This window comes from Trachypithecus francoisi, unplaced genomic scaffold (genome assembly GCF_009764315.1).
Source record: "Trachypithecus francoisi isolate TF-2019V2 unplaced genomic scaffold, Tfra_2.0 Lachesis_group8, whole genome shotgun sequence".
Classification (NCBI taxonomy): Eukaryota; Metazoa; Chordata; class Mammalia; order Primates; family Cercopithecidae; genus Trachypithecus; species Trachypithecus francoisi.
Genome location: NW_022681473.1, coordinates 63,095,406 through 63,118,331, shown reverse-complemented (window position 1 = coordinate 63,118,331; position 22,926 = coordinate 63,095,406). Strand labels below are relative to the sequence as shown.

Here is a 22,926-nt window from a genome sequence, read left to right as displayed (position 1 = left end):
ATTTGAGCCTCAAAGTATCGGAAGGTTTTGGACAGCTGTATGGAGGGTTGACAGGTGGGTGCAATTGAATGTGAGTAGAGAAGGGGTGTGCTATATTCAAAACATACAGAGTAGTCGAATGTGGTGGCTCATGCCTATAAATCCCAAGACTTTGGGAGGCTGAAGCAGAAGGATTGCTCGAACCCAGGAGTTCAAGACCAGCCTGGGCAACATTGTGAGGCCTCGTCTCTACACAACTTTTATTTTATTTTATTTTATTTTTGAGACAGAGTCTTGCTGTGCCCCCCAGGCTGGAGTACAGTGGCATGATGTCAGCTCACTGCAACCTCCGCCTCCTGGGTACAAGCAGTTCCCATGCCTCAACCTCCTGAGTAGTTGGGATTACAGGCGTGTGCCACCATGCCCAGCAACTTTTTTGTATTTTAGTAGACATGGGGTTTCACCATGTTGCCCAGGCTGGTCTTGAACTCCTGAGCTCAGGCGATCTGCCTGCCTCGGCCTCCCAAAGTGTCAGGGTAATGAGTCACCATGCCCTGCCCAATTTTCTTTTTTAATTAGCCAGGTATGTGCCTGTGGTCCCAGCTACTCAGGAGGATTGGTCCCAGCTACTGAGACAGGAGGATTGCCTGAGCCCAGGAAGTCAAGGCTGTAGTAAGCCATGGTCACGCCACTGCACTCCAGCCTGGGTGATAGAGCAAAACCCTGTCTCAAAAAACAAAAAAACCACTCAGATATGAGAAACAGAAAAATTATGTTTCATGCTGGTAGGTGAACATGTTACGGTGAAGCATGCACGCAGCAGAAGATTCATCTTAGAGAGTAATGAGCAATAAAGATGCAACATTAGTAGAGTAGGGCCAGATCAAGACTCTTGGACTTTATCCTTTAGACAGAGAAGAGCCTTGAAGGTCCTAAAGGAGAGGGCACTGCAGGAATTGATGCCTTTCAGGATAGAGAAACAGGGAGGTGATAATGAGATGACGATGATGATAGCTGCAAGGGTAGCAGATAATATTGATTGATACTTACTTTGTATTCACAGTAACCCTATAATATAGGTAGTAACCCTATAATAAAGGAAACTGAGGCAGAGTGAGGATGTCAAATGCCAGCAGAACTATCTCCTGCTCTTCTATAAGACCCAACAACCATATCAGCCTGCATGTGCCCCCAGCTTAGTCAGCTCAGATCTCTGGCTTGTCCAAAGGCTTGGGAATCTGCCAGGCCAAAAGCTGTGTGGGCAATTTATTATTTTTAATAATGTCACAGCCCCTTCCTCATCCTTGTCCAGGCTCACTCAGAGCCTTGTCACACTCCAGGGCCAATGTTTCTACATGTCGTTTCTCCATAGTTCTGGTTCTGGCCACCATAGAGTTACCAGGATACATTTTGGCCAACTGCATGATTAAATGAGTCAGCCAGTTAGGTTGATTATTTCTATCCTTTTAGCCCTCCAAACTCTGTGTGTGTGTGTGTATATCTATCTGTGTCCTAGGAGAGAGAGATAGACTAGTTGACATGTTTTATTAAACAGAACAAATTCGATGCATTTGTAAAAATAAGAAAAAATAGGATTGGGTGGCAAAGAACTAGTCTTATGATTTTTAACTGATTTACATATTTTGTGTATAAATATTTTTTCATCAAAAGTTCCAAATCAGGGATGGGTCCCACACACCACACAAAATATATTAGAGACATTTATATGGATAGCAGGAAGGGAGACAGAGAGCTGAAATTTTCCAGGCACCTAGTGATTGATAGGGGCTGAGGCTCCCCCTGACGCTTTATTGAGTTTCCGATGATTATCTCTCGCTGAGACATTTTTTACAGATGACGGTCGAGCTGTCACAATGGACCATGGGGGAAAAAAACCCAACAATAATAACACTTTAATCTTTTTACTGCACTGCTCCCTAGTATCTCAGATTCATCTTCCCTGACGCACGCAGTTCATTATTCTGCCCCTCCCTGGATGGGAAATAAAGGAAAATATATATATATGTAGACACACTTAGCCACATACATACACACACAGACTATATAAAAGAGACCACCTCAGAACCAGAGAGGGGCAGAATTTATTGTTCTTTTTGCAAGTATTGAGGTTTATTAGTAGAGATGCTGGGTTGGCTTGGAATTGGCTATTAATTACAGCATTTTGTATTTGTTTTTTATTGCGAGTTTTTAACATCTTGAAGAAAAGGCAGAGGAGAGGCAAGCAGGTGTAGAGATGGGGAACACAGAGGAACCAAGTTTGACCAACCGAGTAGGATATCTGCCGAGAGGCAAAGGGCCGCCACCTTCTTCTTGTTGCCAGCCTTGCCCCAGAGAATCCCTGGAGCTCGAAGAATGCTGCTTTGGATAGGATGGGGGTGGGAGAGGAGGGTGAAGAGGGTGACCTCAGGGTACTTATAGGACAAATCTAAGGGAATCTAGATACTTGTGAGTATGTCACTACTCTGAGAGTTAGGAGAGGTAGGAAGTAGAGGAGGTTAAAACAGAGTTTTGATGGGTCTGTAGATAACCGAGTAACAGATTCTTAAGTTTGCCCCACCTTATGAATTTGGTGATGTGAAGGTGGGATGTGGGCTCTGGAAAGCACTCCCTGGGTCTGCACTAAAAAGAAGGGTCCTGAGCCAGAGAGGATGCTGCACTGACTGTCATGGCCACAGGCAGGGACAATAGCCTGTCTTCTTCAAGTTCCTTGCCATCCTTCCTGGTCTACCCCTTCCCTTTCATGGAGGTGAGAGAAAATGGGCTTGGGGTTGCTGTGGGAAGGCTGCCCTTGAGGTGTCTCCAGTGGAATAAGTATTGTTGACACAGTCTTTAATTCATCAACTCTATTCTGAGCCCCGATGCTACACTAGAATGGGGTGACAATGAGGTGAGGTCCTATTCCTAAGGAGAAAACTTCCAGTCCATGGGCAGAAACCATGATGTCTGTGAGAATCATTTTCAAGTAGGGGATGGTCCTCCAGCCATCCGCCAGCCTAGGTGACCATGAGTGCCTTCTCTATATAAAGGATAAAGACATGTTGAAGACACAGTGTGTGTCCATCAAGAACCTGTTTCCTGCCTGGGGAGACAAGCTTAACATCTGTTTACTAAAGAAGTGTTTGTTAAGCAACCTGCCATGCTTAACAGAATACACATGAAACAATCTGAGAACACACAAGACTATGTAAAAGGAAATGTTGACTAATTTGATGTAAACAGAAGGCATAGAGGAAAGGGAGATCAGTGAAAATCAAGATGCTTGAATTGTAAAGTGTGAGTAAAATGTACATAAGTAAGAGAAAGCATAATAAAGCCATGTAATCACTTAGAGAAAAAGAGTTAAAAGCCTTGGAGTTGAACTTTCCAGCTCAGTCAGTGACTGCCAGTGTGACTTTATAAGATACATAACTTCTCTAAGTGTCAGTTTCTTCATTTATTGTATGGGAATAATAATGTAACAGCCTAGTAGGGTTCTTGTGAGAATAGTCGTAAAGTTCCTGGCACAGTACCTGGGCACATAGTGAGTGTTCAATAAATGGAACCATTATTTTCTTACTGTTCTGTTGTATATTTACTTATCTGAGTATTGGAGGAAGACTCTTAGTTGTGGGATGTTAGCCTTCAGGACTCACCTGTGACTCTCCACTAGAATGAAATGGGCCGCACTAGTATGGAATGAGCCTGACATATTCTACAGTGTTAGTGTTAGAGGTGATTCTGGGCAGTATTGGAATGACATCAGGAAGAGGAAAGGATACAATAATAAATTTATTACCATTTATTGAGTCCTTACTACATGCCAGGCAATATGCTCATCTTCTTCCATATATTTTTTGTTTTGTTTTGTTTTGTTTTTGAGACGGAGTCTGGCTCTGCCACCCAGGCTGGAGTGCAGTGGCCGGATCTCAGCTCACTGCAAGCTCCGCCTCCCGGGTTTACGCCATTCTCCTGCCTCAGCCTCCCGAGTAGCTGGGACTACAGGCGCCCGCCTCGTCGCCTGGCTAGTTTTTTGTATTTTTAAGTAGAGATGGGGTTTCACCGTGTTAGCCAGGATGGTCTCGATCTCCTGACCTCGTGATCCGCCCGTCTCGGCCTCCCAAAGTGCTGGGATTACAGGCTTGAGCCACCGCGCCCGGCCTTCTTCCATATATTTTTTAACCTAACAGCTTTATTAAGATTTAATTTACATACTAGACAATTCACCATTTGTTTTTATGGAGTGTGAATTATGTATCAATAAAAAAAAGAAAGAAAATGAATGATACAAGAGCTTTAAATAGAAAAGCTTCTCTTCCCGTCCTCTCACACCTCACTAGATTTCCTACCTCATTTCTTTTTTAAAAAAATTTTGTATCAAATCTATTTTAATTTCAACTTTCATTTTAGATTCAGGGCCTACATGTGCAGGTTTGTTACCTGGGTATATTGCATGATGCTGGGGTTTGGGGTATAATTGATCCCATCACCCAGGTACTAGACATAGTATCCAATAGTTTTTCAACCCTTGCCTCCTTCATCCTTCCCTGCTCTAAGAGTCCCTGATGTCTATTGTTGCCATCTTTATGTCCATGAGTACCCATTGTTTAGCTTCCACTTATAAGTGAGAACATGTAGGCTGGGCACAATGGCTCACGCCTGTAATCCCAGCACTTTGGGAGAACATGCAGGCTGGACACAGTGGCTCATGCATGTAATCCCAACACTTTGGTAGGCCGAAGCAGGTGGATCACTTGAGGTCAGGAGTTCAAGACCAGCCTGGCCAACATGGCAAAACTCCGACTCTACTAAAAGTATAAAAATTATCCGGGTGTGGTGGTGCGAGTCACCTGTAGTTCCAGCTACTCGGGAGGCTGAGGCACGAGAATCACTTGAATCTAGGGGGCAGAGGTTGCAGTGAGCCTAGATTGTGTCACTACACTCCATCCTGGGCGACAGAGAGAGACTCCATCTCAAAAAATTAATAATAATAAGTGAGAACATGCAGTATTTGGTTTTCTGTTCTTGTGTTAATTTGCTTAGGATGATGGCTTCCAGCTGCATCCATGTTGCTGCAAAGGACATGATTTCATTCTTTTTCGTGGCTGTGTAGTATTCCATGTAGTATCCCATGGAATAGTGCCATGTTTTCCTTATTCCATCCACCATGGATTGGCACCTAGATTGATTCTGTGTCTTTGCTGTTGTGAATAGTGCTGTGATGAACATATGAGTACATGTTTCTTTTTGGTAGAACAATTTGTTTTCTTTTGGATATATACCCAGTAATGAGATTGCTGGGTTGAATGGTAGTTCTAAGTTCTCTGGGAGATCTCCAAACCGCTTTCCACAGTGGCTGAACTAATTTACATTCCCTCCAACAGTGTATAAGCATTCTCTTTTCTCTACAGCCTCACCAATAAGAGCCATTCTGACTGGTGTGAGATGGTATCTCATTGTGGTTTTGATTTGCATTTCTCTGATGATTAATGATGTTGAACATTTTTTCATATGTTTGTTGGTTGCTTGTATGTCTTCTTTTGAGAAATGTCCTTGTCTTTTGCCCATTTTGTAAATGGGATTTATTTTTTGCTTGTTGAGTTAACTTCCTTATAGCTTCTTGGCCAGGTGTTGTGGTTCACACCTGTAATCCCAGCATTTTGGGAGGCCGAGGCAGGTGGATCACCTGTGGTCAGAAGTTCAAGACCAGCCTGGCCAACATGGTGAAACCCTGTTTTAGAAAACAGGGTTTTCTAAAAATACAAAAATTAGCCTCATGTGGTGGTGCATGCCTGTAATCCCAGCTATGTGGGAGGCTGAGGCAGAAGACTCACTTGAGCCTGGGAGGCGGAAGTTGCAGTGAGCCAAGGTCACACCATTGTACTCCAGCCTGGGTGACAAAGTGAGACTCTATCTCAAAACAAAACAAAACAGACAAAAATCCCACATAAGTTCCTTATAGATTCTGGATATTAGACCATTGTCAGACGCATAGTTTGCAAATATTTTCTCCCATTCTATAAGTTGTCTGTTTACTCTGTTGATAGTTTGTTTTGCTGTGCAGAAGCTCTTTCATTTAATTAGGTCCCATTTGTCAATTTTTGTTCTTGTCACACATTTGCTTTTGAGGACCTAGTAATAAATTCTTTGCCAAGGCTGATGTCCCAAAGGGTATTTCCTAGGTTTTCTTCTAGGATTTTTATAGTTTTAGGTTTTGCACTTAAATCTTTAATCCATCTTGAGTTGATTTTTGTATGTGGTGAGAGGTAGAGGTCCAGCTTCATTCTTCTGCATGTGGATAGCCAGTTATCCCAGCACCATTTATTGAATAGGGAATCCTTTCCCCGTTGCTTATATTTGTTGACCTCGTTGCAGATCAGTTGGGTATAGGTGTGTGGCTTTATTTCTGGGTTCTCTATTCTGTTCCATTGGTGTGTGTGTCTGTTTTTGTACAGTACCATGCTGTTTTGGTTACGGTAGCCTTGTAGTATAGTTTGAAGTCAGGTAATCTGATACCTTTGGCTTTGTTCTTTTTGCTTAGGATTGCTGTGGCTGGGCTCTTTTTTGGTTCTATATGCACTTCACCATTTAGAGTATATAACTCAATGGTTTATATAGTATATTCACAAGAGTTGTGCGAACTATCATGACAATTAATTTTAGAACATTTTTATCATGCCATAAAGAGACCTCATATTCATTATCAGTCACTCTCCATTTCTCCTCAACTATTACCAGCCCCTGGCAACCAGTAATTACTTTCTGTCTCCATAGATTTGCCTAATCTGGACATTAAATATAAATTGAATCTTATTTGATATTTTGAGACAGGGCTTGTTCTGTCCTCCAGGCTGGAGTGCAATGGTGTGATCATGGCTCACTACAGCATTGACTTCCTGGGTTTAAGGGATCCTCCACCTCGGCCTCCTGAGTTGCTGGGACCACAGGCATGCGCCACCACAGCCCCCGGCTAATTTTTAAAATTTTTTGTAGAGATGGAGTCTCTCCACGTTGCCTAGCCTGGTGTTGAACTCCTGGGCTCAAGCGATCCTCCTGCCTCAGCCTCACAATGTGCTGGGATTACAGGTATAAGCCACCACGCCCAGCCTCATTGTGGTTTTGATTTGCACTTTCCTGATGGCCAGTGATATTGAGCATCTGTTCATGTGCTCTTTGGCCATTTGTATGTTTTATTTGGAGAAATGTCTATTCCAATCCTTTGTCCATTTTTTAAGTTAGGTTTGCCATTGACTCTTGTGAGGTAGGTGATATTATCTCTGTTTTGGAGATGAAGAAACTGAATCTCACAGATGTTCATAAAGTCACACAGTCAGTTTTGCTTTCCAGACTTGCAGACTCCAGCCCCCATGGTCTTTCTAATACATGTTGCTGCCTGCTGAGGATTCACACTGGTGTCACCAGGGTCCTCTATGTGGCAGGAATGGAGGAGGAAAGGAAAAAGGTGGGAAGGAAAATCTGTTTGAAGGCTGGGTGCAGTGAGTGGCTCATGCCTGTTATCTTAGCACTTTGGGAGACTGTGGCAGGAGGACCACTTGAGCCCAGGAGTTTGAGACTAGCCTAGGCAACATAGAGAGACTCCATCTCTATATATATTTTATTTAATAAAAAAATGTTTCTTGGCCAGGCGCAGTGGCTCACACCTGTAATCCCAGCACTTTGGGAAGCCGAGGCAGGTGGATCATCAGAGGTTGGGAGTTCAAGACCAGCCTGGCTAACATGGTGAAACCACATCTCTACTAAAAATACAAAATTAGCTGGGCATGGTGGCGCATGCCTGTAATCCCAGCTACTCAGGAGGCTGAGGCAGGAGAATCACTTGAACCTGGGAGGCGGAGGTTGGTGAGCCAGATTGTGCCATTGCACTCCAGTCTGGGTGTCAAGAGTGAGACTCCATCTCAAAAAAATAAATAAACAGAAAGTAATTGGAATACACTTCATGCTGAAGCTCTTTACGCTTTTTTTTAGTTTGAATGGTGGTGGAAAAGATGAAAATGATGAGATGAAGTAACTGATCCAAGTTGGAAAGTCGGAGACCTTTCTGGTGGGTTGTAGACAACTCCCTCACATACACACACATTGTAGATGCCATTCCTGAGCAGTGGCAAGAAGGGGCAAGTGCTCTGCTTCTAACTGGTGCCGTGATGTCTCAGCAGGGTTTTAATTTGTGTAGTCTTCAGTGAGAGGAAGCTGAGAGGCCAGAGGCTTCTTCCTAGAGACTCTTGATAAGAAGTTAGCTTAGTCCCTGAGCTTCAGGTTGTATCATTCGACCCTGAGTTATGTAAGGCTTGGGCCTGTGGGCGTTGGCAGAAGCTGCACAGTACAGAAGATAGAGCAGAGGCCATGGAGCCACTCAGACTTAGGGTCTAGTCCTAGCCTACCACTGACCAGCATTGCAAGTTGAGCAGGCCACCTAACCTCTTTAAGCCTGTATTTCCTCATCTGTTCAATAGAGATGATAGTACTTAAACTGTTGGCCCTACATGGATTGTCATGAGGATAAGGGAATGATTGCCTTGAAGTGCTCCCTACACTTTAAAACATGATACAAACATAAGGGGTTATTCTCTTATTTGTCTTATTAGTCATAGAGGTTCCCTCTCATGGAAACATGTTCACATCTTAAAGGCATCTTTAAAGGCTAGACATTCCATAACATTAGATGGCACCGGCTCCTGGGAGTGACCAGTAGAGGCCGAGAGGGACTCAAAGCTAGGATTGCCTTCCTCTGCAGAAGTGAACAGTAAATAAAGCTTTTGTTATCTAGAGACCACTGCAGGATTTTAACGAGGGTTCGGCTGTCAAAAAGAAACTGCTGAGTGACACCCAGTGAAACAGATGGCTTTTAACTCAGAACTCCATTCTCATGCTCACTGTGCCCTCCCACCCTCCCTCTCCTCCCCTCACTCTCCTCCCCTCCCCTCCCCTCCCTTCCTTCCTTTTTTCTTTTTCTTTTTTCTTTCTTTCTTTCTTTTTTTTTTTTTTTTTTGAGACAGGGTCTGGATCTGTCGCCCAGGCTGGAGTGCAGTGGCATGATCTTGGCTCACTGCAACCTCTGCCTCCCTGGCTCAAGTGATCCTCCTACCTCAGCCTCCCAAGTAGCTGGGACTACAGGCATGCGCCACCAGGCCCAGCTAATTTTTGTATTTTTTGTAGAGTTGGTGTTTCGCCATGTTGCCCAAGGTGGTCTCAAACTTCTGAGCTCAAGTGATCTGCCCCCCTCGGCCTCCTAAAGTTCTGGGGTTACAGGCGTGAGCCACTGTGCCCACCTCACTGTGCCTTTCTGACAGGAGAAGTATATTCAGGATTCCTCAAATGAAGCCTTTTTTCACAGGAAAAAAATACACTTTTGGAAGCCCATGATGAGATAATAACGAACATTTATTGAGAGCTACTATATGCTAGGCACTGTACCCAGCCCCTTTATTCATAGTGTCTCATTTAATCCTTACAACCTCCCATGAAGGCGCTACTATTATTATCCCCACATATAGATAAAGGAGCCTGGCACAGAGAGGTTCAGTAAATTGCCCAAGATTACACAGTCAGTAAGTTCAGAACTGGGATTGAAACATAAGTGGTCTGACTCCAGAGCCCCACCAAATACTGCTGACTGGTATTACTTTTATTTTTATTGTTCCAAAACCAAAGATAATATTAAGACCTTGTTTATGTTTTATGTATTTATTTGTTGATTCAACAAGTATTTGTCAAGCACATACTTACGGCCATACACTGCTGGGCAATGGAGAAGGTAGTCACACTTCCTGTCTTCATTGAGTTTTTTGTCTAGTGGGGAATTGTCAAGTAAGCAGGTGCTTGCAATAGAATGTAATAAATACTAGAATTAGGAGATGCGTAAGGTGCTAGAGGAGCTCTTAGGAGCAATAACTACCTCAAACGTAGGAGGAATCACTGGAGAAAGTGACTTCTAATCAGAGGCCTTCTAATCAGAGGCCTAGTGGTGTACTGGAGTTAGCCAACTGAAGTAATGGGAGAGGGGAAGATGTTCCAGGTAGTAGAATAGTATTTACAAAAGCTCAGAGACAAGAAAGAGCATTAGAAAGGTGATGATGAGAGACGAGACCTAGGTGAGCAGTGAGCCTCCTCTGGACATTCCTTATTAGCTGGGCTATGACACCAGCACTCTCCTGACGTTTGCGCCAGAATAGCCCCAGCTGTGTTCCTGAAGTTCGTCTGCTGTTTATGGTAAGCACCCTGGGTATAGCTCTGTCATAGCATGTGTGAAATTGTATTATCATTTGTCTGCTCAGTGGTCTGATTCTTGCATTAGGATGTTAGCTTCTGAAAGTCAGGAACTGTGTCTTATTTATTATTGTATCTCCGGGAACTACCACCATGCATTGGTGCTCATTAAATGTTGTTTGTTGAATAAGTGATGTGTTTTCTTTGTAAAATGGATTATACCTTTCTTGCTTCCTTGAGCCAACTATCACGTTTTGTCAGGTTCATCATTATATCCAGCAGTTAATGTCGTATGTGGCAGTTCAGTGATGCCCTTAGGGTCTTTGGAGGTGCTGTACTCTGAATTCCTTTTTCAGCTTTTCATTGTCCTGTTCTTTTCCCTGCCTGCCTGGCCAATGCTTGATTGTAATCAATCTGCTTGGTTCTGTAGCATCCTCCCTGGCCTTCTTATTTCCTTCTCCTAATCTGCAGTGGACTGGAAATAAGATCACCTAGCATGATTTGATAAGACTGTAACTAAGGGCTAGTAATCTCTGACTGAGGTCCTAAAGGGATCTCTTATGGGAAAAGTGTAGATGCCATTGCACGTGGGACTTGTATGTTAGAGGCCTTTTAACTTCCTGTTCTTCCTGCTCCAGGAAAGGTCAGATAACACTCCTGGGGCAGGAGCAGGGGGTTCATCAGTCTGGAGAGGCCATGTCAGGAGTAGAAGGCTCATTGACCACTGATTCTATAAACCACAAGAAACTGTTGTCTGTTTTCCAGCTGCACATTCCACCAACTTTATTTTGGCCAAATATTTGAAATGCTTCCATCCACACTAGCTTATTTGAGTGCTAGCTACAAACCTTAGACCATTTTCTATTAAGGGCAAATTCTGCAGAGAGTGTGTTTGCACCTTCACCCAAACAGGAAAACAGGATGGAATAAGAGCCAAGGCTGGGACCAGGACATCTGGGCTCTACTTCTTTCTTGGTCTCTGATTTCTTCATTTGGAAACTGAGGGTGACATTATGATATGTGAGAAAGAGTGAGGACAACCCCTTATTAGCTACGTGACCTCTGAGCCTCCGTTTCCTCATCTATAAAATGGGAATAATAATTACCTACTATGTAAGGTAATTATGAGAATTAAGTAAGATTAACTGTGTCAAGTGACCATGTCAGGTATAGAGTAGAAGGTCAGTGAGTGAAATCTATTAGTATGGCCAGGTGCAACGGCTCATGCCTGTAATCCCGGCTCTTTGGGAGGCTGAGGCGAGTAGATCACTTGAGGTCAGGATTTCGAGACGAGCCTGGCCAACATGGCGAAACCCCATCTCTACTAAAAATACAAAAATTAGCCGGGTGTGGTGTCAGGCGCCTGTAATCCCAGCTACTCAGGAGGCTAAGGCAGAGAAACCTTGAACCCAGGTAGGGGCTGCAGTAGCCAGATGGTGCCACTGCCCTGCAGCCTGGGTGACAGATCAAAACTCCATTAAAAAAAAAAAAATCTATTAGTATTAGGAAGAGGCATGGCAGTCTTCTGGCTGTTGGAACTTTATATAGGATGTTGAGTATTGCGCAGTGGGGAGAAGCATAGACTCCATTCCAAGACCACTTGAAAAAGAATGGTTTAGGAATTGTCTGGTGCTTTTGACTACATAGGTAAGGTTGCCTCTTGACTGAGTGTACCCCTTTATCCAGTGAGAGGTAAGAGGAACCTGTCCTCTGCAGATCCTGTGCTGTGGACTCAAGGAGAAGAGAAGTACAGGTAGTCAGGACCCAAATTCTACCCCTACAAACTCAGCTCAGGAGGGAATGTAAGACAGTTGCCTGGATAACTTCCACATGGGGGCTAGAAAGAAGCTCCGTCGCCTGAGCAGGGGAGAGAGTGCTCTGTGGGGTCTCATTTCCCAAGGGAGGGCCCCAGAGGTGGGGTAATGTTCTAATTTATTGTCCAAACTGGAACTGTCTATAACAACAGACGAAAACCAGGACCACCCTGGGTAAACAGGGTGTGTGAAGTCACCCAACCCAGAGAGTCTTGGAAAAGTGATGGACTGGTTTTGTATTATTTTGTATCAAATCAGAGTGAGAAAATCACAAATATTAGCACTAGAGTGAGCCTGGGGGATTTTGGTTCTTTGACCACATGAAATGCTTGTTCTTCTTTCAAAAAAAATGTTTACTTTTTTTTGAAATGTAATTATTATTAAGGGTAAAAATGCAGATTACAAAATTGCATTCACAGTAAATTCCAATGTTGTAGGGGATACACACACACATAAAAAATTTGGAAGAACATATATCAAAATCTGACATGTAGTTTCTCAAGTCACTGAGCTATCGGTCCCTTTTCTTCTTTGTACTTTTCTCTGATTTTAAAAATTTAATTGCTTTTATAAATTTTTTAAGTTTTAAAAAATTAAAACCACTTACTTACTAGAATGTAAACATTTTCAGAGCGGAGAGGTGTATTAACCTTCTGCTAAAACAGCCTCTGTCTGCTGCCCCACTCTTCCCTTATCCTACCCCAACCTGTTTTCTTTACCTACATAACTTCTCTTCATCCTTTAAGACTCCTGTCTTCTGGGATCCTCTCTTCATGCCCAAGTTGAGCTAAACTCTCCTGTAGCATTCTGGTATATTCTTCTGTTATACCTGTAACAGAGCATTTATCTCAAACAGTTCTATAAACATCTGGTTATTGTCTGCCTCCCTCATCAGTTAGGTCAGCGACCTTATCTGATCTATTTCATGTCCCCAGGATGAATCCTAACACATAACAGATGTCAGTAAACACTGTGGAACTAACTGGCCTCTGTTTTGCCTCTTCTTACCCAGCACAGGTGGCCAGGAACATAGTAGGTGCCATTTTATGCTTAGTGAGTAGGTAGGTGGGTGAGTGAGTGAGTGAGTGAGTGAGTGAGTGAATTAAAATGCCATGAGAAAGCAGGTGAGATTGGTGACTCATGCTGTCATTGCTAATGGAAGGGTTTGTGTTGCTGTCTCTCCAGTCCTGATCACCCGAGAGGATGACTTCAACAACCGGCTGAACAACCGCGCCAGTTTCAAGGGCTGCACGGCCTTGCACTATGCTGTCCTTGCTGATGACTACCGCACTGTCAAGGAGCTGCTTGATGGAGGTGAGAACAGAGGTGGAGGAAGGGTGGGGTGGGGGAGGTGGAGGAGGAGTGCAGTGGGGTTTGGCAGGGGGAGAGAGTACTTGGCAGCCTCTCTATTCTGGAAATAACATACTTCCCCAGAGCCCTGTTATCCTCCCAGAGCTAGGGATGCCTCGAGAGCAGCTTTGCTTGCTGCGAGTGGCAGTGCACACATGTGGTTTGCCCTCCTGTGGCTGATGTGTGTTCTCTGCCTATATGTGTGTGTGATGCACCATGCCATCCTGCCTCTGTATGCTATGAGAGTTTTTTGGATTGCTGCTACCGCTAAAAGTGTTCTCTCTTCTCCCCCATGACCTCCAAAGCAGAGCTAATGAAACAAAGGAGAGGCTCTTTAAATCCCTACTAACCCAGGTCACAAAGACACCCTCTTTGGTCCCACCCCAGTCTCAGGCCCCTTTCATTACTCTGGGTCATGGCACCCTATTCTTTTCCGTCATTAGTTGTCACAATCTGAAATTGTTTTTGTTTGTTCAGTAGCCTTCTCCCTAGCTTGTCTCTGAGCTTCTAAAAGGCGAGAACCGTGGCTGACTGGTTCAAGTGTCCCCAGCATCTACTATAGTACTTGGCACTTAGTAATCACTGAATAAATATTTGTTGAATAATGAATACCCTCCCTATGGAGAACATCAGTTAATTGGAGGGACAATATATGCCATCCCCAGACTCAGGCTGGGCAAGTCCTGTCCAAGTCTGGTAGTGTTACCTTCCAGACACATCCCAGTCACTTTGTTTCCCACTTCCCTATGTCCCACTCCGGCCTCTCCTTGGGAGAGGGTGGGAAGCAACTTGCCAGGATGTGTGGGGCACAGACCCCTGAGTGAGTGCATAGTACATGACTGCCTGTTCATGCCCCTTCTGCTGCTTTTTGAGGGCCAGGGATCCTCTCTTGGGGCTAGACCCCAGGGTCTTCCTTGTTGGGATCATTCTTCATAGAACCTGAGCACTGGCAAGGTCCTCAAAGGTCCCTGGGCCACTCTGATGATTGCCTGCCTCTCTGCCAGCAGAACCCTCTCCAACAGCTGGCTAGCTGACATTTTTCAGAGACAGAAGGAACCCTCCTTCTTCCCCAGAGAGTTAATCCCATTTTACTTCATCCTTGACTGGTTGAAACATCTTTTTTTTTTTTTTTTTTTGAGACATGGAGTTTTGCTTTTGTTGCCCAGGCTGGAGTGCAATGGCACAATCTCGGCTCACCACAACCTCCGCCTCCCGGGTTCAAGCAATTCTCCTACCTCAGTCTCCCAAGTAGCTGGGATTACAGGCATGTGCCACCACACTTGGCGAATTTTGTATTTTTAGTAGAGACAGGGTTTCTCCACGTTGGTCTTGAACTCCCAACCTCAGGTGATCCACCCACCTCAGCCTCCCAAAGTGCTGGGTTTACAGGCGTGAGCCACTGCGCCCGGCGTGGTTGAAACATCTTTTTAATGAGCTGTAGTCTTCTTTGTAACTTATGCCAACTGTCTTTTGCTACCTAATCACTTTTCCAGCTACCAGTCTTCAAAGAAAGTTCTTTTAGTCCCAGAGCTTTTGCCTCCTCAGGCCCAGCATCCCCAGATCATCTTCTGATTGGCTTCTGGGAACTTACCAGGAACATATAATCTTGCCACTTTCTGTCAGCCACAGCCATGCTAGCTTAAAACCCAGGCCTGGCCTGTATCCCCAAGCCTGCAAGGGACCTGCCCCAGAGCAGCCAGAATATGCTTTGGTCTGGGGCACAGCCACTGAAGGGCAGGACTGCTTGTGGATGTGGCAGCAGTGCTTGGGATGACTGATGCTTCTGCAGCGAGAACTTGCTGCTCTCAGAAGCAGAGACTTAGAAAACGTCCCCAAGCAGAATGCTTCTTCCTTTGTCCGTTGGAAAGCTCTGTGGCAAGACATTTGTAGCTAAGATTTGGAGTGTTCACCAAGGACGTTCTCTCTGCCGTGCCTTAAAATCAGTTAATACTCCCAGCTATTGTCCAGTAGTTTACATTCTCTGCTTCCCCCAATCCCCAGATAATTCACTTTATAAGGAGCCCCTCTTCCTAGACTTCTAGATCGAACACCTTTGAAATGAAAAGATGAGAGCCTTTTATGAAACTCCCTCTGTCCTCACCCCCCAGGCCAAGGCTGGCCCTTTGAGCCGTTCCAGGGCCATGGTTCCTGCCTGTTGACTTGGAACAGATGCCCTTAGCCCCCACCTTTACATTTCTCCCACCTGCCTTTTTAGCCAGCATCCATTTACACCCCCTGCCCTAGCCTCCCAGCCTCAAGGGCCGAAACCGTTAACCCACTATTTCTCCCTCCCAACCCTGAACAAGTTGCCGTCACTTAGGGCCGGCAGGCTGCCAACTTCTGACCTCCCTTCCCCCTGACCTCCCTTGGTCTGCCTGTGTGTGTGACCAGCCAACCGAGAGGCAGGATCCTGCTCTATCATTCTAGGGGCTGTTGCCAGTAATATTTCCAGAGTCTTTTGACCTCACCTGACCCTCTCCAAAGGGTTTCAGGAAAGGCAAGGGAGCCTACCTTCCTGCCCATCTGGCTGGCCTTTTTTTTTTTTGAGACAGAGTTTTGCTGTTATTGCCCAGGCTGGAGTGTGGTGGCACGATCTCGGCTCACTGCAACCTCCACCTTCAAGCAATTCTCTTACCTCCAGCCTCCCAAGTAGCTGGGATTACAGGCGTGTGCCACCACACCCAGCTAATTTTGTGTTTTTTTAGTGGATGTGGGGTTTCTCCATGTTGATCAGGCTGGGTCTCAAACTCCCAACCTCAGGTGATCCGCCCGCCTGGGCCTCCCAAAGTGCTGGGATTACAGGCATGAGCCACCGCACCCAGCCCCATCTGGTTTTCTTAGGCTGTGCTTGCCACCAGCTTTGCTGCAGTAACTCAAGGGAGATTCTGTGAGATCCAAAGCAGGCCTAAATACAGAGGCCAGCCTGTGCTCACAGGGCCCACACAGAACACTTAAATTACTTAGTCCTCTGGGATTTAGGGTCCCCAGACCTTAGAGGGTTAGAGCTAGAAGAGTCAGCTGCTCTTGCTGTCTGACCAGAAGTCCCCATTTGAGCTGGGAGGAGGTTCAGACAGAAGCATCAGGCTGATAATGTGGAAAGCTCTCTGGCCCATTAGAAGGTGGCATGGAGTAACAGAAAAGGAACCTTAGGCTTCAGAATCAGGCCAACCTAGGTTTGAATCCCAAGTCCTATTAGCTGTGTTGCCTTGGACATGTTTCCTTAATTCTCTAAGCCTCAGTTTTCGTACATCTAAAATAACATCTGTTTCATAAGGATAGCATGAGGATTGGTGGTATTTTTTATGAAAGCCCCTGGCAGGCACATGGTAGGTGCCCTGTTATAAGTAGTTATCGTTGTGACATGTGTAAAGAACTCAAACTCTCATTCTGGCAGCTGTAATTCCATTCCTCCCCAATAGGGAACCTTTACTCCTACCTTAAGGCCTCTTAATTCTGTCTCTACCTACAACATTCCTATCCTGCCTAAAGTGCCATCATGTTCCCTCTTTTCTTATCTGAATCCTCAGACTCTTCAAGGCCTCCCTCTCTTAGGAAGCCTTTCTTGGTCATCTGGTCTACTCTGATACTTCCTCCTCCAAACTTGTATAGCGTTGTACAGCTTAGCACAGACTGCTTAACATCGCCTCATTTTCAGGAGATGCTGTGGCATAGTGAAAAAGAAACAAGCTTTGAAGTCAGACCTGGGTTTAAATCTCAGCCCTATCAAGTGACCCTCGGCAAGACACTTGCCATCTCTGAGACCATGGGCCTCAGGGAATCCTAAGACAGATCAGGCAAACTGTCACTGACCCTGAGAGGCTCTCACACTGTCAGAGGAGACAGATGTGGAAACAGGCCATGATAATGGGGTAGGTGCTCTGACAGGCGACTGGACAAGGGACTCTGGGGACGAACAGGGGGAAATGCTGTATTCTGCCTGGTAATCAGAGAGGTGGAATCAGTTACAGAAAACTTCCCAGAGGAGGGCGTGCTTAAGCCTTATCAGGAAGGATAATGGGAGTTTGCTGGAGTTCTCCAGAAGGGTTTTGAGTTAACTAGTACCAGTCTTCTACTCTCAACCACCACAGAAAAGTACAGAGACCTGTTTTTTTTTTTTTACCTTGGAAGATGCTGCTTTTGCCTGTGTTGATGGCTTATCAGCAGGAAGGCTCTGCTTCAGCACTTTAATGCAGGTGTGGTTGGAGGGAGGGAGGAAGGTGGGGAAGAGGCAGTAGGACTAGAAAGAGGAGTGATCAGGGAAGGTGGCTGGAGTCTCATACTTCAAGTTCCTGAAGATGACTCATCTTGATATTTCCAGGACCGTTAAGTTGCTTTGGCAGCCAGGTCCTTTCAGGAATGTGATCCCACTGGCAGATCCATCTTCCTATAAAACATATCTGTAATCATGGCAGTTTTTCTTGACCAAGATTCTTCCAGAGAATTGAGCCCTCATTCTCCAAGGCATCCATTGTACACAGGAATTAACGTCTCTTCCAGGCATCTAAAATGGTACTAGCTATATATATACACCTTTGGAAGCATTGAGAAAATCACGAGTGAAATATTTTTTTGTATATGCTTCAAAGGAGAACCCCCAGCTAAGAGAGGTTGCAAGGGAAGGGCATGAATATTGGAGTCAGGATCTTGGGACCATCCCTGCCATTTAATAGCTATGTGATCTAGGGCAAATTACTGACTGTTCTGAAGTTCTTTTTCCTCATCTGGAAATGGGGGTGTTGCCACCTACCTCCTAAGGATTTGTAAGGATTAGGACATATGTACTTCTACAGAGTAGGTACTTTTTGTATAGTCTCTGTTATTATTAACTTTAGAAACACTCAGTGCTCACTCGTTTAAAAAAAAAAAAAAATCCTAACCATACTAATGTTTTTAACTGGTTTTAGAGTTGCTCTAGTCTGACCCTCGCCTACCTTTTCCCCCATTGGAGCCCTAATACTCCAGCTACACTGTGTCCCACCTTGGTGCCTTTGTTCTCGCAGTTCGTTCGGCCTGTCTTTTCCCTTTAAGACCATTTCTCATGCTGGTGGAATTCTTTTTACCAGTCAGTCCCCAGCCTCATGCCACCTTCCTTCTGAAATCTTTCCTTTTCTCTGGATTTGGGTCCAGTCTCACTTACTAGACCAAGGTAGATGAAGGCCAGGCCTGTGTCTTTTTTTGTCTCCATCTCCTTTGCTACAATGCCCTGCATGTGGTTTAGTATGTTTTTGGATTGGATGCACTGATAAATCTCCAGAACCACTGTAGGTTTTCTTTTGGGAATTGTGGTGCTTTACTTTTTGGTCTACTCTTTGCTGATCCCCTTCCCTGACTGTTTAATTTCCTAATGTGTCTGACTTTTTAGAGCTTCACTTATGAGCCACCTCCTCCTGGCTACCTTCCTTCTCCTTATAGTCATAATACCACTTCCTTTTCAGTCACTGGTGCTCTCATTTCAGAAACACTTGGGCTTTAATGAAACCTAATACTTCCCCTGGGGCCTCTCTCAGCCTCCTTCACACCTACTTTAGTGAATCCTCCTTGCCCCTATCTCCAAGTCTGTGCTCAATTATCAGTGTTAACCAGCCGTCATCAAATGAGTCCTTAAATTCCCCACCATCCCTGCCTGAGGCAAAGATCCTTTCCAGTGGGGCCATCACCTTTAACAGCCTCTTGGCTTGTCGTCAGGACCCAAAACTTAGAGTTCCACTTCTTGTTCCACTTCACTGTCTGTCCATCTGGTGGCACTGCCTGATGTGGAGGGAATCAGCTCTGCCTCAGGCTGTCTGTCCTCTGTTGAAGCTCCACACTCTGATTCCCTCCAGCAATACAGAGAAGGGGAATGAGCACTGGATGAAGTATCAGATGTTCTGGCTCTGCCACCAATAAATCCTTTCACCTTTAGGCATATCCTTTCTCCTCCTCAGTAAAATAAAGAAGTTAGGATAGCAGATCCCAAGGACGCCTTCCAGCTCCAGCATTCTTTCACTTACCAAACACTTACTGAGCATCTCTGCTGCCACAAGCCCTGCCCTAGGCACCAAGGAAACAAAGATGATCCAGACATGATTTTTGCACTTCAGTAACTCACAGTTCGGTGAGAAAACCAGACATTTTAACCAAGAATTGCTATCTGGTGTATTAATGGAGATCTATAGAAGGTGCTGTGAGATCACAAAGAAAAGACCTTTTAAATCTTGAAGAGGGCAGGGAGAGCATGATGTAGGAGATGGTGTTCACACCAAGTCTTGAGGGATGAATGCAAGTGTACAGGTGGATGAGGTAGGAAGGCGGAGGGAGCAGCGTGTTCAAAGGCATGGAGTATGAAGCAGCATACTTTACTCAGAATATTGCAGGTAGTTCAGAAGAGCTGGAGGGTATCAGAGGGCAAGAAAGCTGGAGCTGATATTGAAGGTCACTAATGTAAGCTATGCTGAGAAGACTGGACTTATCCTGCAATGGAAAATCATTAAGATTTAGAGGAGGACTAGGATAGGCTTTATGTTTAATGTGAAAGATGATTTAGGCATTTCTAAAATGTTTATCAGTAGCTGAATGGATGAATAAATTGTGGGATGGTCACACAATGGAATAATATATAATGGGATTGAGTGAACTCTTGCTCTGTACTATAGCACAAACTCACATCAGGTCACAAGCCAAACATAGAAGAGTGCTTACTGTATGCCTGCATTTAAAATCCAAAATAGAGAAAACTAATCAATGGCATAAGAAGTCAAGGTAGTGCTTAACCTTGAGAGTATGGGTAGTGACTGGGAGAGGCCATGAGGGGATCTCTGGGATGCTGTAATGTTATTTCTTTATGTAGATGCTGGTTATGTGGGTGTATCCATTTTGTGAAAATTGAGTTGTATCTTTATGTACTTTTTGCGCTTTTCTTTATATGTTACACTTGAAACAGGTTAAAAAAAATGAGGGGAGGCTGGGCGCACTGTCTCATGTCTGTAATCCCAGCACTTTGGGAGGCTGAGGTGGGTGGATCACCTGAGGTCAGGAGTTCAAGACCAGCCTGGCCAACATGGTGAAACCGCGTCTCTACTAAAAATACAAAAATTAGCCAGGCATGATAGCAGGTGCCTGTAATCCCAGCTACTTGAGAGGCTGAGGCAGGAGAATCACTTGAACCCGAGAGGTGGAGGTTGCAGTGAGCCGAGATCATGCCATTGCACTCCAGCCTGGGCGACAAGAGCAAAACTCCGATTCAAAAAGGAAAAGAAAAGTTATATTTTTAAAGGCATACAAAATATAGCCCCAAATTTGTCATTAATTTCTATAGACATAAAATTACTCTAACTATTTGCTATAAAAGTTTCCAGATACTTACTGTTTGTGTTTATCCGATCAAAAACTGGCGGCAAAGTTCACTCTCTGGCACCAATACACAGACCACCCTTAAAACATCACTGCTCTGCTGGTACTCCCAGGCAGAAAGGGGACACAAAGGAGCAAAATAGAGCCTCTGCCCTCAACTAGGTTAAAGTCCAGTACTAAAGACATTCTGACACACATATAGTCACACTGTGTGACAGAGAGGTCAGAGCACTGCCATTATGATGTAGACATCAGGGACTGTGATCCACCCCAGTTCTGCTGCATCTCACCCTTCTCTAACATGGCCCTTCTCTAACATCACTTTTTTCCTCTATAAAATGAAGAAATTGTGTCAGGTGATTGAATACTAAAGGTTCTTCTTGTTTGGATTCAAATGTTAAAGGCCCTCCATGTTAGCAGTTATCTGGGGGAGGGATGGGGAGAGATTGCTAATGGGTACAAGGTTTCTTTTGGAGATGATGAAAATATTCTAAAATTAGATTACGGTGATGGTGCACAACTCTCTAAGTATACGAGACATCTCCTCTAAATTGTATACTTTAAATGGGTGAACTTTATGGTATGTAAATTACATCTCAGCAAAGCTATTAAAAAAGAAAAGAAGAAAAAAATCCTCCATGCCTCTCAAAACCAGAAAATCTTGTCTTGGATGTCTGACTTGTTGCCTGAAAGCAGGCTGGAAAGCCAGGAGGACCGGAGCGACCCCACAGCTAGTGTGGTAGAGGAGATGAGCCCCTCTGTTGTATAAACAGTTTCCTTTTAAAGAATATCATTTAAAAATCTGTAACCTCTCTCTTTCCTTCCTTTTTATTGATTTCCTGTTATTATTTTAACAAATATTTATTGCATCCTTATAAAGCTTAAAAGTCTGGTAGAATATAGATGTTAGGCAAATAGTTACAAAATTACCAGCTAATTATTAGCTAAATTGATAGCTAATAATAAAAGTATTATTAAGGAAGAATAGAGGGTACTATAAGAGCATAATGAGACCTAATCTAGTCTGAAGAAGAGTGGAGGTAGTCTTCGCTAAGCATATGGCATTTACATTGAGACTCAAAATGTGGGTGTTAGGCTGTGATTTAGCTTGAGAAAATCCTGTGGAGAGGGATGGCCATTAGTCAGTCATCCAAAGGGATCCAGCAGTCTAGTCCGGGGCATTTTGGGGAGTGGAGGAATTCTGTGGTGTTGTATTTGTAGCCCATATGGAAGACCAGGCCTACAAGGGGCCCTCAGTGACCTGAAGCCTATCCTTAACCCCTTACCCAGTATAGAATGAGGAACTGTCCTTGCTCACCCCAGGGAAAAGTATTTCTGTATCCTGGCTCCTGCGGACATCAAGGAGCCACTGCATAGTTGAGCTGGAGATGAGCCTGGTCACCAGAGCCCATGCTGTCCAGAGCCACTTGCCATCCAGGCCCCCGCATTTCATCAAGGCTTTAATCGGCTCCAAGCAGTCCTCATATGAGCCTGGCTGGTATCCGGCATGACCTCATCACCGCCAGTAGTGGCAGCTGGAGGCCAAGGCTCCCTTGGGTGAGGGAGAGGTCAACATCGGCTGGGCTAGGTCTGTTCCGTGTCCTACACTCTCCTCCACCTGCACTGAGCCTGGAAACAGTGCTGAGTCAGAATCAGATTTTCCAGCTGCCCTTTGCCAGCCCACTCATGCCCCCTCCAGCACACGTGCTATTGGGCAGAATGCACAGATAAAGGACCACACTGCAGCTTTAAGAAAGGAGAAAGTCAGGACCTGCAAAATAGCAGCAAAAACCCCTTCCAAGGCTGAGACTGGGAATGACCAGAACCAAGTTTCCCTTCCCAAAAGGAGTTTGCTTCTAGCATTCATGTGCTGTCTTCCTCGATACAGAAGCCAGGCAGTATCCAAGGAAGAACACAGCAGGGATGTTCTCTATAGGTTTGGACCACAGACTCCTTCCTGCATTTTGGAAATGAGTATTATTTAAATGTAGCCGAAAAAAGGAGCTTGCCACTTGAGAAATCCTTCAGGGACCCCCTTTGAAGTAATAGAAGCCTGTGTGGTAAAGTGCTAACTGGGGGTCAAGGGACCTGGCACGTGGTTCTGGCACTAACTCTGCCTTGCTGTCAAGCAAATCCTTCCCCTAACCTAAGCTTCAGTTTCCTCATCTGTAAAATAATATAATTGGACTACAATCTGAGACTTTCTTTCACTGTAATATTTTGTGATTCTGAA

At 44.7% G+C, this 22,926-nt stretch overlaps 1 protein-coding gene across 2 annotated transcripts in view; it reads left to right on the top strand.

Moving 5' to 3' along the window:
* CLPB (caseinolytic mitochondrial matrix peptidase chaperone subunit B) overlaps nucleotides 1-22,926 on the top strand; it is a 149,111-nt gene that overhangs the window by 69,265 nt on the left and 56,920 nt on the right. For both annotated transcript variants that reach the window (XM_033204501.1, XM_033204500.1), the window contains one exon: nucleotides 13,200-13,328. In XM_033204501.1, coding sequence (XP_033060392.1) covers nucleotides 13,200-13,328 — 129 coding nt within the window. The remainder of the gene's footprint in view (nucleotides 1-13,199; nucleotides 13,329-22,926) is intronic.